Here is a 13,896-nt window from a genome sequence, read left to right on the forward strand (position 1 = left end):
TTTCCAGACCTGTGGCAACCCTGATCCCAACTACTACTTCTATAAGTGTTAAAGGAACACTCTGCCCATTTTCAACCAGCTTTGTATCATTAGAACATCAGTAGCATATCAGAAAACTGTAAACTGTTTTGAAGTCTGTCATTTAATTTGACAGTTATTGAGTGTTAAAAGTGTGGACCAGTGACATCACTGGTCCACACTAACTCAAATTAATAACTCATTAACTCAAATCAACTCTCAATAACTAGATGACAGTTTTGAAGTCATTCATCTAGTTTGACAGTTATTGAGTTGATTTGAGTTAATGAGTTATTCATTTGAGTTAGTGTGGACCAGTGATGTCACTAGTCCACACTAACACTCAATAACTGTCAAATTAAATGACAGACTTCAAAACAGTTTACAGTTTTCTGATATACTACTGATGTTCTAATGATACAAAGCTGGTTGAAAATGGGCGGAGTGTTCCTTTAAAAGGACAGAAAGTGTTGTTCCTTGGACCAAGATTGTAAAGACAAGCCCTTAAGGAAACTGGAATTATCTGACAGAACCACAACAATGAGCACTTTCTCTAAGCATTTTGTGTTTAATATTAAACCATTGAATAGAACTGCAGCCTTTTCAAAAACCGCCTCAAATGAGTCAATCAACAGCAAACTACAAGCTTCCTTGTGTTTTTTTTTATTTATTTGCACAGTTCTCTACATTTTAGAAAAAGAATCCAAGGATTTTGCCTCCTGTGTGTTTCCGTCTGGCCTCTTCATGGTCCATGATGCCAGCTGAGGTGGTCAGCACAATGTATCTGCAGAGACAAAAGAAAACACGCCAGCTCAATGGATGTCATGTGGACAGAAGCAGGTTACATCTCAACACCATTCACTCAGATCACAAATCTACTAACTGAAACTCAAACTGCTATGTCTCAATGTAAAGAGAAATTCCACCATCTATTAGGCAAACCAATGAAACCAACTCTCGCTTCAAACAACTACAGCAGGAATAAGCAGGGAAATAACACACAATTATGATTCTAAATGTTTGTTTTCCAACTTCCAATACTGTAATGTTTGTTTTCCAACTTCCGATACTCTTAATGTTTGTTTTACAACTTCAGATACTCTTAATGTTTCAACCACAAAAGTATATTAAATTGATTTTTATATTTTCTACCAGAAAATTCTCATTTACAGAATAAGACAAGATTCTACACAGAAATGCTGGTGAAATAATTCTCTGCAGTCTCATCTTGTTCCAACAATTTATCAGGCTGGAATGGAAAAAATGACAAAACATTGTGAGCAGAACTGTGAGCAGAGCTTTCAGGTGGTGCATTGCATCGTTTTCCATCTCCTCTGCTTCTGATGGACAACTTGGTCAATAGAAATTATGAAGTCTCTTGGACCGACTAATCGGTGATAATAATGTAAAGAAACAGGTTTGGCTAACCGCTCAAAATGCAAGCACTACAAACACCTTGTACAGACAGTGTTGTCCACAGTGTAGCAGAGAATACACCTGCACATGTGATTTATCACATGCATTACTGCACCTGTGATAAATCACACCTGCATCACATGTGCATTACTGCACCTGTGAGTTTTGCTTTGTGTAAAGCCTGCGCATACATCTCGCTTGAAATTACAAAAAGCAACAATGTAGTAATATAATAATGTAGGGCTGAAACCATTCCTCGAGGAGATCGAATAATTCGATTACAAAAAATGACCGAGGCAAAATATATTCCCCTCGACACGGCATATTAGACCGTTTCGCACGGACGCTTATTAGTGTGGTACAACACCATTCCACTGTAAACACACGTGAGACTGAGGTGAGCAGAGCAGACCCCTCAGACCAGACACAGAGCAGAACGTGGTTAAGGTTAAGGGCTGCAAAATGGAAAGACGAGACGGAGAAAATTGCGAGGAATGAAGGGAAAGACAGAAAAGGACAAAGTGTCCAAAGCGTAGGATCATTTCCAACTGAAAAAGGACAAAAACTCAGTGGAGTGTGTAAGGCTGTTCAGCACCTCAGCAGAAAACACCCAGTCTACGCATCCACCAGTAAACAGAGTGGACCCGAGACAAGGTAACGTAGTTTAACTAACGTTAATCCACCAGTAAACAGAGTGGACCCGAGACAAGGTAACGTAGTTTAACTAACGTTCATCCACCAGTAAACAGAGTGGACCCGAGACAAGGTAACGTAGTTTAACTAACGTTAATCCACCAGTAAACAGAGTGGACCCGAGACAAGGTAACGTAGTTTAACTAACGTTAATCCACCAGTAAACAGAGTGGACCCGAGACAAGGTAACGTAGTTTAACTAACGTTAATGTAAATGTATGATTGCTACTCGATATTAATGCTAGTTGTAGTGTTGGCTAGTTGATCAATATGACGGCTAGTAGTTGCTGCATTCACGCAGCATGTTTTGATGTGGCTTGCCGCTTTCTGCGAGGACAAATGCAAAGCTCAATCTCTGACGCTAACGTTAGCGGCTAATGTTAGCTTAAAGCGCTCGTCAGGTCTTATAGCAGTGTTGTGCAAGGCTTGGCAGATATTTCCAATCCATGTCCTGGACCCCGGTATAATCCATACTGCCAGTGCCATTTAACAGCGCTGTTGTGGTAACAGAAATTTACTGATTACACACACACACACACAGTAGAAGCAGGGTATGAACGCGGACTCTCCGTCTTATGTGCAGTTTTCCGGGTGCAAGGCTCACAGAAGTTCAAAATAGGGAAAAATAGCCAGCACTCCAATGTCCTTTTACTAGGAACTTTTATTAGTCCATATCAGCAACGCACAGTATCACACGGACGCGTTTCGACGTTAAGCGCTGAGGACGGCTTAACGTCGAAACGCGTCCGTGTGATACTGTGCGTTGCTGATATGGACTAATAAAAGTTCCTAGTAAAAGGACATTGGAGTGCTGGCTATTTTTCCCTATTTTACACACACACACACACACACACACTCTCACTAACACGCTGCTAACACGTGCACTCTTTGACCACTACAGATGATTTTATGATTCTTATGAGTTATGTACATATGTCATCTTAATGTGTCTGTGTCCTCATGTACTGTGCTGTACAACAAATTGCCTCCTTGGAGGACATTACAGTTTTCTACTACTACTACTACTACTACAACTACACACTCTCTCTCTCACACACACACACACACACACACACACTAATAAATAGCCGAGAAAGCAAAATAATTGCATCCATTCATTTGAGCTTGATTGCAGTGACAACAGTCAGCGGTCTACGGTGTATTAATGCACATTAGCCAGTTATATAGGAACTTCAACTTACAGTATCATTTTAGGCCTAGTCATAAGTATCAAATTATTATTATTTCATTTCCAGTTTCAAGAACATGATGGAGAAAAAGTATGAAGACATCAAATTCAAGTTGAACTACTGACAGTATGGCACTCACTAATGACATATGGATGAGCGTGGCTACAGAGGCGTATCTGGGTGACTTTCTTGGGGAGGATTCAGAAATTGAGTCCCACAGCCTGACAACCATGCCACTTTATTATGGTATACAGGTGTATGCAATTTAAGAAATAAAATAAATGATTTTTCTAAAAAGGAAACAATGTAGTTCATTTTAAGAGACGTCTTATTTCCCCTTGTATAATTTACTGGTGGTCTTTAACGCAAAAGTACCGGTAGTCCTTATCCGATTACTCGATTAATCGATGGATTAATCGGTAGAATACTCGATTACTAAAATAATCGATAGCTGCAGCCCTACAATGTAGTCCTCTGATTAAACTGCATCCAATTTAACAAGGAAGGTGTGTTTTGACATTTTCAATTATGGGCCTTGATTGCACCAATATTTTACAACCTCGATTTTTATACTCGACAGTTAACCAGCTGTGTAGCTGGCTAGCTGCACTCAATTACAACCAAAGGAGGAACGGACGTGGAACACATTACAGTCAGCGGATTAACAAACACCTTATTATACTCCACATCAGCGGCTCCCACACTGGGGTACGCGTACCCATAGGGGTACGTGGAGGTACTTGAGAGAAAGGGGGAAATTTAAAAATGTAAGAATAAATCATGAAAATGAACGAAACATTAAAATAAATCTGCTCGGGACGGGAGGCACTAGGGGTAACTGTCACTCCATTTCTTATTTTGTAATGTTCTATTCTTCAAAAGGTGGCTTATCATTCATTCATAGGGCTGCACGATATTGGAAAAAACTGACATTGCGATATTCCCCGCCCATGCGATATATATTGCGATATGAAAAAATACAGATTTTCACCAGGTTAGCTCTATTTGAAAGAAAATAATATTTCTAGAATGATTGGGATGATTTTGTAGAGGAGTCCATCTGATTTTGGAGGGGAAATTAGGTATTTTAATGTTTCTCAACCACTGGGCTGTGACCTACTGGTAGGCCTCAGAGCGTCATCTATCAGGGTGCATACACATTTTGACCAATGGATTTCCATGACTTACATGAAAAAGTGAGTTATGACATTCTACTTTAAAATGTCACTAGCCTATACTTCACTTAGTGTAATGCAGCCTTTAAAACCAGGGAAAGACAACATGTATGCTGTATCACCATATTACCATCCAACATCTAAGACTATAGTCTCAAATCACAATACAATATGGATATAAATTTGATATATTGCCCACCCCTAATATTGAGTGCCAGAATCTACCTCCCAATGATGCTATTTGCAGAAAAACATTAGATTTAATTGATTAAAATCACTGCTTTCAACTTCTTTCGTTCTTCTAACGTTTCAATAAATCAACAATGAAACACCGCTGCCACTTCACACGGTTACTTCACACACTTGGTCTGACCCCCCTCCAGAAACTACCAAGTGGTACGCTCCGCATTTGGGGAGTTCCGGTTTTTGAGCGCACGCAGGGCAGTACAGAGACGAGGATTCACATGCAGCCGACCGGTGACAAACAATTCATTCGTGAAAAGTAATAAATATACATTTAATTGCCCAGCTATGTCTATTGTCTTTTTATTTTCACCGACATGTTTTGTGTAAATGAGTCGCTATGTATGATTACCTCTACCGTAACGTTACTGCTATCATCTGATGCATCATCAGACTGAGGGGGAGAGAGAGCTGCGGTGATACACGGACAACTTCTCAGTAATCACTTTAGCCTTCGTGTCATAAGTTGCGGTCTTGCTTTTTGGTGTTTCAAGAGTAAATATCTCCACTCCACGGACATGTTGAGTTACAGCAGCCAGCCTGCTGTATGCGAGTGCGCTGCAAGCTGTGGACAAGTCCGCCTCCGCAACCACATCGTTTACAGACAGGCTACTGTCAGCAACGCAACATAAGCAAAAACAATTCAATTTTGCTCTCTGTGCATGTTTGTTGTGTTGAAGCTAAGCATTAAATGAGTGAGTACAGTAGCGGGGCGTCTCTCTCCTTTGAGAGAGCCTGCATTTCACTCAGTAGGCTACCCCTAAAGTGAGAGTTTATCAAGCAACATGACGAGTTAATTTGCTTTTGACATCGCACGTCCTGCGATGTGACTATCGCGCATGCGCACATCGCAATGTCGATGTGTAAACGATATATCGTGCAGCCCTAATTGCATCCTATCCTAGTTTTCTCTTGCAGTTTTTTAAGCAAAATATTGTAGTCGGGTAAAGGAGGTACTTTGATTTAGAAATCAGGGAATAAACGGGGTACTGAAGCCAAAAACGTTTGACAACCACTGCTCTCCAGCTCATGACCAACGCTGCATTTTGCCTGTGCTGTATCCCGCCTCATCAAACACAAACGCCAATTACAAAGAGAAAAGTGATGTGCAAGTAGGGTTTGGCCCCAATACCATTCTTTGGGCTCCGGAAATTCCGTAGTCATTAACAGCAAATATTTGATGGAGAGACGGCATAGTGCTGCAACGCGCGTCTTTCGGTTTAGCGTTTGCCCCGACGGCAGCACGGTGTGGGGGAGAAACACGCAGACAGCAGTTATCCTTTAGTAAATGACAGAATGTGAACGAGTATAGAAATATTACAATTTACAATTCAAGTCTGTGTGCTGTGAGCATGACTCAGGAAGGACTCAGCTGCAGCCACACACTGATCCATCAGCAATTATAAAATTTCTGTCCGGAAAGACTGGATAATCTTACATATAAATATTTATATCAAGACGATTCAGAGCAATAAAGATCAAGGTTTGAGCTAAATCAGTTTTTATTATATGAAAAACCTAAATAAGCATGCCATTAACCCAAATGTCAAGAAACGTACTGTTCATTCTCCAAGCAATACCTGCGTTTAACATAAAACCCACTAAGCAAACCACTACATTCGCACATCCGAGGTCGGGGGGATTAACTTTGAATATAATTCAACGAATTGCATATCAATTAAAGTTCGTTCAAACTTTATTTTTGGAAAAAGTGATAGACCCATACTACAGTATCTCATCGGGCCTGCATTATGGAGGAGCATGCCTGTCCCCTTTGCATCAGGGATTTCCTCCTGCGTTGTTGAAGTGCGAGTACCTGAATGGTAGAAACGTTATGAACGAGTACTCTTGCCCATCCCTATCCACTAATGATCAAAATCACGAGAAATAATTAGTTTAATCGAAGGACCGTTAAGATGTGTATTTTAAGCTGAACTATGATTGTTCTTTAAAATCAAATCAATTTGTCAGTTAATGTGCATTGTCCATTCTAAAAGATATATATGTTGTTAGCTGTTGATTACAACATCCGTTTTGGGTCATCCAAGTATTCAAACATGCCCAATAAGATGAATGTCCAAGTGAACAACCAAATAAATGCAATTCCCTTTATGTCAGCGATGCTGGAGGGCCGGACAAAAGCCTGCATCAATAAAGCAAACAAGTTAAGGAAGCCATCAGCTCGCTGCAGTACCTCACTGTTCAAGAGCAAGACTGCAATACCATTACAAGCCATCAGGTCGCTGCAATACCTCACTGTTCAAGAGCAAGACTGCAATACCATTACAAGCCATCAGGTCGCTGCAATACCTCACTGTTCAAGAGCAAGACTGCAATACCATTACAAGCCATCAGGTCGCTGCAATACCTCACTGTTCAAGAGCAAGACTGCAATACCATTACAAGCCATCAGGTCGCTGCAATACCTCACTGTTCAAGAGCAAGACCATTACAATTCTAAAGTCAGCAACAAATCACCAAACTGTTATTCCCAGTTTGTTCTACAACCCTGCTCTACAGCTGCCCCTTGGACGGAGCGAAAACAGTCGGCTCCTGGCTCTCCCTCAATGCTGTGAACGCTAAACTCTGCAGATGCTGTGAACTAGACTCTGTAGATCAGGGGTCTCAAACTCAAATGACCTGGGGGCCGCTGAGTGTCCAGTCTTGTCACAAGGGGGCCACTTCATGTATTTAAAAAAAAAAGAGAAAAATGCAACCGTTCGAATTCTCAACATTAACAATTTATTCATTTATTTGAGGGACAATCTATTTTTTACATTAACAATTTATTTGTTTATTTGAGGGACTTTGTTTTCTTTTTTTAGGGACAATGCACATTACTAAATTAGGCAGTGTTCATTTTCAACTGTCCCTTGGAACTCCAGCTAGAATTAGAACTGATCATAAATGTCACTTGACAGCTCAGTAATCCGCTCTGCCACTGTGTTGGCTGAGAGGCTGATGTTGCTTAAGTGACTTTTTTTTCTGGACAGACGATATAACATATAACAGAAGTGGAGTATTGGCCAGAATGACATGAACATTTGGAAACTTATTCAGCGGGTATCTTGCATGTTGCGTTCAGGTGCATTGTAAAAAAAAAAAAAAAATCCCCCCAATTCCATCGCGGGCCACACAGGGGGCACGGGCCGTGAGTTTGAGACCCCTGCTGTAGATGCTGTGAACTAGACTCTGTAGATGCTGTGAACTAGACTGCAGATGCTGTGAACTAGACTCTGCAGATGCTGTGAACTAGACTCTGCAGATGCTGTGAACTAGACTCTGCAGATGCTGTGAACTCGAGACTCTGCAGATGTGACTCACCCGAACTGTCGTGAGGGCAGCAGGTTGTTCTGCCACTTCTCCAGGTCTTTGAGCTGGAGGTCAAAACGTGGACTGATCACACCACACTGAAAGACCAAGAAAGACACAGGATTACACTTCACATTTAAAAATAAGAAAGTAGCCACTGCAGGCAGCTTCTATAGGACAGTTACTTACAATATAGAATCTATATTTTAAGTAACTGTCTTAGCGTATAGAATCTATATTGTAAGTAACTGTAATGGCGGTTTCCTCTCAGCAACAAGTGAGTGTTAAGAGACTAGATTTGCGTTTACTGAAAACTCTCCATGCAGCTGTACTCTGAAAACATTCCAATGAAACAACTCAAATGCAACTTGTCTCCTGTAAAACGCTGCCATCTTGCCTCTCTTCACCATGATGATCACAGACATTACCTCTCTTCACCATGATGATCACAGACATTAGGAGTTGTTAAAGAAGACATGAAAAATGTGATGATATGACTTGTTAATTTGCATTTCACCTCAGACAAGACAAGACACTGCTTTCAAGTCTGAAATGTAGCTCGATGTGCTAGAAAGATGAACAACATTTCAGCTTTTCGCCAACTAGAGTGCTGCTAGATGATGTCACTACCTTGACAGCACAGTAGCAAGGATTTTGAATGTTTTGATGAATCAAAACCACGATCATTCAGAAAACCTGCATAATGCTGTGTGAGCAGCTGTGTGAGCAGCTGTGTGAGCATGTCATGCTGTCAAAATCCTTACTACCAACACTTAACTAGCCTGTACTCAGCTACTGTACCCTACTGTACTGTATAGTCAACCTAGAGACATCATCTAGCAGCACCCTAGTTGGTGAAAAGGTGAAATGTTGTTCTAGCAAATCTAGGTAAATTTCAGACTTGAAAGTTGTGTCCTGTCTTGTCTGAGGTGAAACGCAAATGAACTAGAGGCATAATGATCAAATATTTCATGTCCTCTTTAAATGACTACTTTTGGAGGACAGTATCTCATAAAATAAATGCATTTAAGTGTAGTAAGCCTTGGAAAGGACTGAGATACTCAAATTTGACCTGAAGGGGTTGGTGCTACAACTGGTAGAGCATTCATGATATGAGAGATTATTGAAGTTATACATGCAGACTCCATAGCCAACTGAAACATAATGTTAGCATTATTTAAAACTGCCTCAGCGTGAACTCCCTGTCTCCCACGCACCATTTGTTCGTTCACTTTACCTTGTTCAGCCTGCCTGTGAGATTGACGACGATTTTCCCGGCTCTATGATCGTCGATGAGCTCAAACTCACCAATGTAACCTGGAGGAGTTAAAGCACAACGTTTAAGAACCAAAACTGAAGTATGACACTCAATAGCAATGGGTATCATTAAGGAATTAATGATACTACTTAGGGATGCACCGATATGAAAATGTTGGCCGATGCCGATAACAACATTGCTGTTATGGCCGATAACCGATATTTACCGATGTCGATATGATCTGTATAAAACCACATTTTTATGATCATCACATTTTGTACATACTGAAAAACAAATGTTAACACTGAATTTGAAAAAGTTATGCATTTCTTTATTTCCAAAACCTTTGGAAAAGCCCATAAATCATAGATTTACTGCATTATTTCATATCGATGTGAAGGATTTGGCTGATAACCGATATTAACATTGCAACATCTGACCGATACCGATATGTTAAAAAATGACTAACATCGGCCGATACCGATATGATTGCCGATATATCATGCATCCCTAATACTACTACTCTTATCGATCCAGTACTTTAATGGTACTCTTATCAGTACTTTTGTTTATTTCTAAGAGAAAAACAAAAACCCGAAACAAATGGTTGTTGTCGGTTATTTTTGTTGTTTTTAAGCGGAGAAAGAAAAAAGTTGCAAAATCTTAATGGGTGCATTTTTGTTATTAATTCAAATAGCATTCATTATATATCATGAGCATTATATAGTCATTTAAATCTCCTACCACTGCCAATACCAGCATTCAGCTAGGGAAAGCATAATACAAATAAAGCAAGACCGTATCTGTCTGCTGCACTTTCCCCCAAATCACTAAATATCCCCCCCTGCTCCGTAAGTAACATTTCTGAAGGACAACTGAGTGATGATGCTCTGTCCATTTATTTCAGACTGCGTTTTTGATGATAACACACCAGCTGCTTAATGTTTACTACCCTCATCTTTTCATCCTGTGACATAGTCCTACCTGATGAGGTGGGTCCGTGCATCATGAGTAACCGCAACCGGGGCATTATTGACATGATGAAGTTGTGTGACTTGTTTGTATTTGATGAACTTTGTCTTTGGTTAGTGTTTAGACAAATTGCTCATTTCCACATTTAGCCTACTAGCCAACGATTTATTGCACTACTTGTGACACTTGTGAATTGTCAGCATCAACTCGAGTTAAGTACAACCAGACTTGATCGCTTCGTTCAACGTGTTGCCATCTCTCCTCGGCTCAGCTGCCTTCCCCTTCAGCATGTGTGTGTGCAAGTGCTGTCAGCCCAGCCCCTCCCCTCTGTCAGCAGCAAGCTGCCTGTCTCTCCTGAGAGAAAGCAACGTGGAAAAGAGGATCTCTTTTCTCGCTCGGAAATCGCCAAAAAAACACATCATAGGCATGTCTTACGGCGTTGGTGGTGACATAAAATGTGCAAGACAACGTTTATGTAGCAATTATAAATGGGAAATCTATTTTCTTAATTTCTCCAGTACTGATGATAGAACCGTTAACGTGAAAGCTTATTGATCCTCCGGTATTTACAAATCCAGCACCGGGGCCCGTTTGGTACCCGGGTCTCGATACCCATCTCTAGCAATCAGATTCAGTTCAGCTATCTCAATCAGGTTTGCAATTACTACTCCTTAGGGCAGTGATTCCCAACTACGGGTACATACACCCCTAAGGCTGTGGCCACACTGATCCGTGGTGTCTGTCCGTCTCCGTTCATTGCTCTGTTCACTTCCATTCATCTTCAAAGACAGCTGTCCGTCTGTCTGTGGAGCACTGATGACGCGTACATCGCCAGCGTACGTCTCCCGCAAATTTGAATATGTTTTTATGGACAGAAAGTTCAAGGGGGCTGAACTTTTTCTGGATGGACGGTTTGATTAAACAGTCTGTTCTCAGAGCGCAAGTCGCCACCATGACAGTTGCCCCAACTCTGTAAAAATGTTATTTTAGAGTACAAGCACAACAAGCAGTATCAGTAACTAGTAGTAGGCTACCATTAAACTCTTAATATCCATCCCTATCTACTATATGAACAAATTCATTTTGACAATAAAGCAATTATATTTAACTGCCACCTGTGTGTGCTACAAAATATTTAGCTTACCAGCACGAGTGTTACCACCTAATACAGTAAGCACAGTGCTACCACCTAATACAGTAAACATTAGGGGTGTCACGATACACTCAGTTCACGATACGATACGCGATATTGGGTTCACGATAACGATACGATATATATATCTGTTTGCTTACTGCCTGCAATGCACTTATACATCAAGAACTAACCTAAAAAACACTTACAGTATGAATAAAAAATAGTTTTAGTGCACTTAACGATACGATATTTTAACAATATTTTTTTGCGATCGATTTGTAAGTTGAGGGGGCATCCTCTACGCTAATTTGAGTAATTTCACCATTTTCATCCTCCGTGTCTGTAACGTCCCTCGTCTGTTCAAACAAAGCAATGAAAAGGAGAGCAAGCATGCAATCAGATGCAGATCAGTGCCACCATGTTCAGCTTCTTTTTCTCGCGATATGAGATTTCATCTCAACGATACATATTGTCATGTTTTGATATCGCGATATATTGTGGGACGATATATTGTGACATCCCTAGTAAACATACACCCCTGCATTGGTGTATTGTCACAAATAAAGACGGGTTTGTCCGTCCTGTACCTTTAAAATACCACAAGGGGTAATTATTTTTGGAACCACTGCCTTAGGGAAGCTTTACATCCAGGGTCTGACATGTCCATGATTTGAACAGCTACACATTCTTGTACACCCTGCATCCCTTTCAGCAATCACACAAGCCCATAGAGAAACAGTCACTCACCATGCTTCATCATCACGGTCAGGAAGCGCACAATAACCTTTGAGCATGGCCTGATGAGGACCTGGCGTTTCCCACGCTTCTCCGCGTTGTTGATGCTTTTAAGCGCATCCGCGAGAACGTTCATGCGCACCATGATGCCTGGAGAACAAATGAGAAAGAGGTGTTTTAACTTAAGAGACCATGGAGAGTGACAAGGTGACAGATACCAGACAGACACAAAACCACCCAGAAAGCATTCACTTCAGTGCCCCATTTTGGGATAAAGAAGTGAACGGTGACTAGTGTGCCAGTGTGAGATAGTCGGGACTTGTATGAGCAGTCCCAATAACTTAACGTTAGCCTCCTGGACGGGAAACAATGATGGCAATGTAATGCTAGATAAACATCTGCCCTGTTAGCAGACCCCAGTTAGCATCACCTAAGACGCACACGAAACGTCGATTTTTCAAAGCCGCGTATTAGCAACGTAACGATCGGGTTACATTAACAAGCACTGCTAAGTTCTAAATTGAGTAGTAACATTTGCTTTCCCGAATGAAACCCGTAGCATCCCATCAGAGCATGGCCCTTCACCAGCAGACAATCGGGCTAAAGTTACCTGGCTAACCTCGGCTACATTACATTAGCAAAGGAACTGATGTACATACACCCACACACTGACCTGTAAGGTGTCAACAATGCGCAATATCACACTAACATGGACAGGAGGCTTCGTGGTTTTATTTGGTTCAATCGGACAGGCACTCGCTTGCTTTAGCACAAAGCTAAAAGTGAATAACGAGGCGCCTCGATCGGACTAAATCCCAAGGCCAGGGAGACCGGGGCGTGAAAGTTGGACCAGAAATATGATTGTATCGTTTTCATGATCTAGCCGATAATGATCCCATGTGATTACTATATAGTCGTGCTTTAACATGATCATATAAATGGCCAAATTAACATTTAGATGCTTTAGATACTGTAAAGATTGAAGATGACAGTCGAAAGAGGAAACCTTACCAGTTCTGCAATATGGCGGAAAGAGGAAGTTGAAAACTTTTGCAATGCATTATGGGGGGAAAAAACCAAGATCTTTCAAAGCGAGATCATTCACCAACATACCACGACATTTCAGTTTTTCTCCTCTTTGATAGCGCAGTCTTTAAAAGTATATAATTATAATAATAATAATAATAATAATAATAATAATAATAATAATAATAATAATAATAATAATAAACGCAGCATATATGAATAATAGTACATAACATAAATCCAATCTGACACTACACTAAAATGAGAGCACAGCTTTCAAAGATGCAAATTGTGCTCTTTCTGTATGCATTAATGGCTCTTAATGGTATAAGAAAATAGTTAAATGGGTTCACGTGTAAAATTGTGTTTCCAGCTGGCCCTAGTTACTTCTCAATGCAGTTTGGAATCTCTCACAATTTGGCCACACACACACATACACTCCATCTCCTAGGGTGAAAATTGTCACTGCTAATGGGTGGTGAACTTTTTGTGGACCCACTGACCGACCGACCGACCAACCAACATACAGAGCTGCTGGTCGCAGCTAAAAAGTATTCAGTTTGACTGATTGTCCTGTAAGGTTAATTGTTCCAATAAAGTGGATTCAGTTGGCCATGTACAGCCCACTGAGATACAGCCAAACAGGTTGTACAACACTTTATGGAAGGGAGTGTAGCGAAAGTAATATAGTAATGTAACAACAAGTAACGTAACTAATCACTT

The 13,896-nt window shown here is 40.7% G+C and overlaps 1 protein-coding gene across 1 annotated transcript; it reads right to left on the bottom strand.

Annotated features, from left to right (window-relative positions):
* Window positions 1–561: 561 nt before the first annotated feature.
* On the bottom strand, window positions 562–13,187 carry rps15a (ribosomal protein S15a). Its single transcript, XM_083655738.1, has 5 exons — window positions 13,159–13,187; window positions 12,160–12,297; window positions 9,285–9,364; window positions 8,060–8,145; window positions 562–802 (listed from the first exon to the last, which is right to left on the bottom strand). Exons 2-5 carry the CDS (start codon window positions 12,290–12,292, stop codon window positions 709–711), a joined length of 393 nt encoding a protein of 130 aa, XP_083511864.1. The 5' UTR covers window positions 12,293–12,297; window positions 13,159–13,187; the 3' UTR covers window positions 562–708.
* Window positions 13,188–13,896: the final 709 nt, after the last annotated feature.

Source organism: Poromitra crassiceps (assembly GCF_964638095.1).
Source record: "Poromitra crassiceps genome assembly, chromosome: 19".
Taxonomy (NCBI): domain Eukaryota; kingdom Metazoa; phylum Chordata; class Actinopteri; order Beryciformes; family Melamphaidae; genus Poromitra; species Poromitra crassiceps.

What these genes read in the sequence shown, in the direction of transcription:
- rps15a (XM_083655738.1), bottom strand. Translation starts at nt 12,292, where the DNA reads ATGGTGCGCATGAACGTTCTCGCGGATGCGCTTAAAAGCATCAACAAC. An exon ending in GACCGTGATGATGAAGCATG is followed by an intron (nt 9,365 to 12,159) that starts GTGAGTGACTGT and finishes TAACTCCTCCAG; the next exon opens with GTTACATTGGTGAGTTTGAG. An exon ending in TCACAGGCAGGCTGAACAAG is followed by an intron (nt 8,146 to 9,284) that starts GTAAAGTGAACG and finishes TTGGTCTTTCAG; the next exon opens with TGTGGTGTGATCAGTCCACG.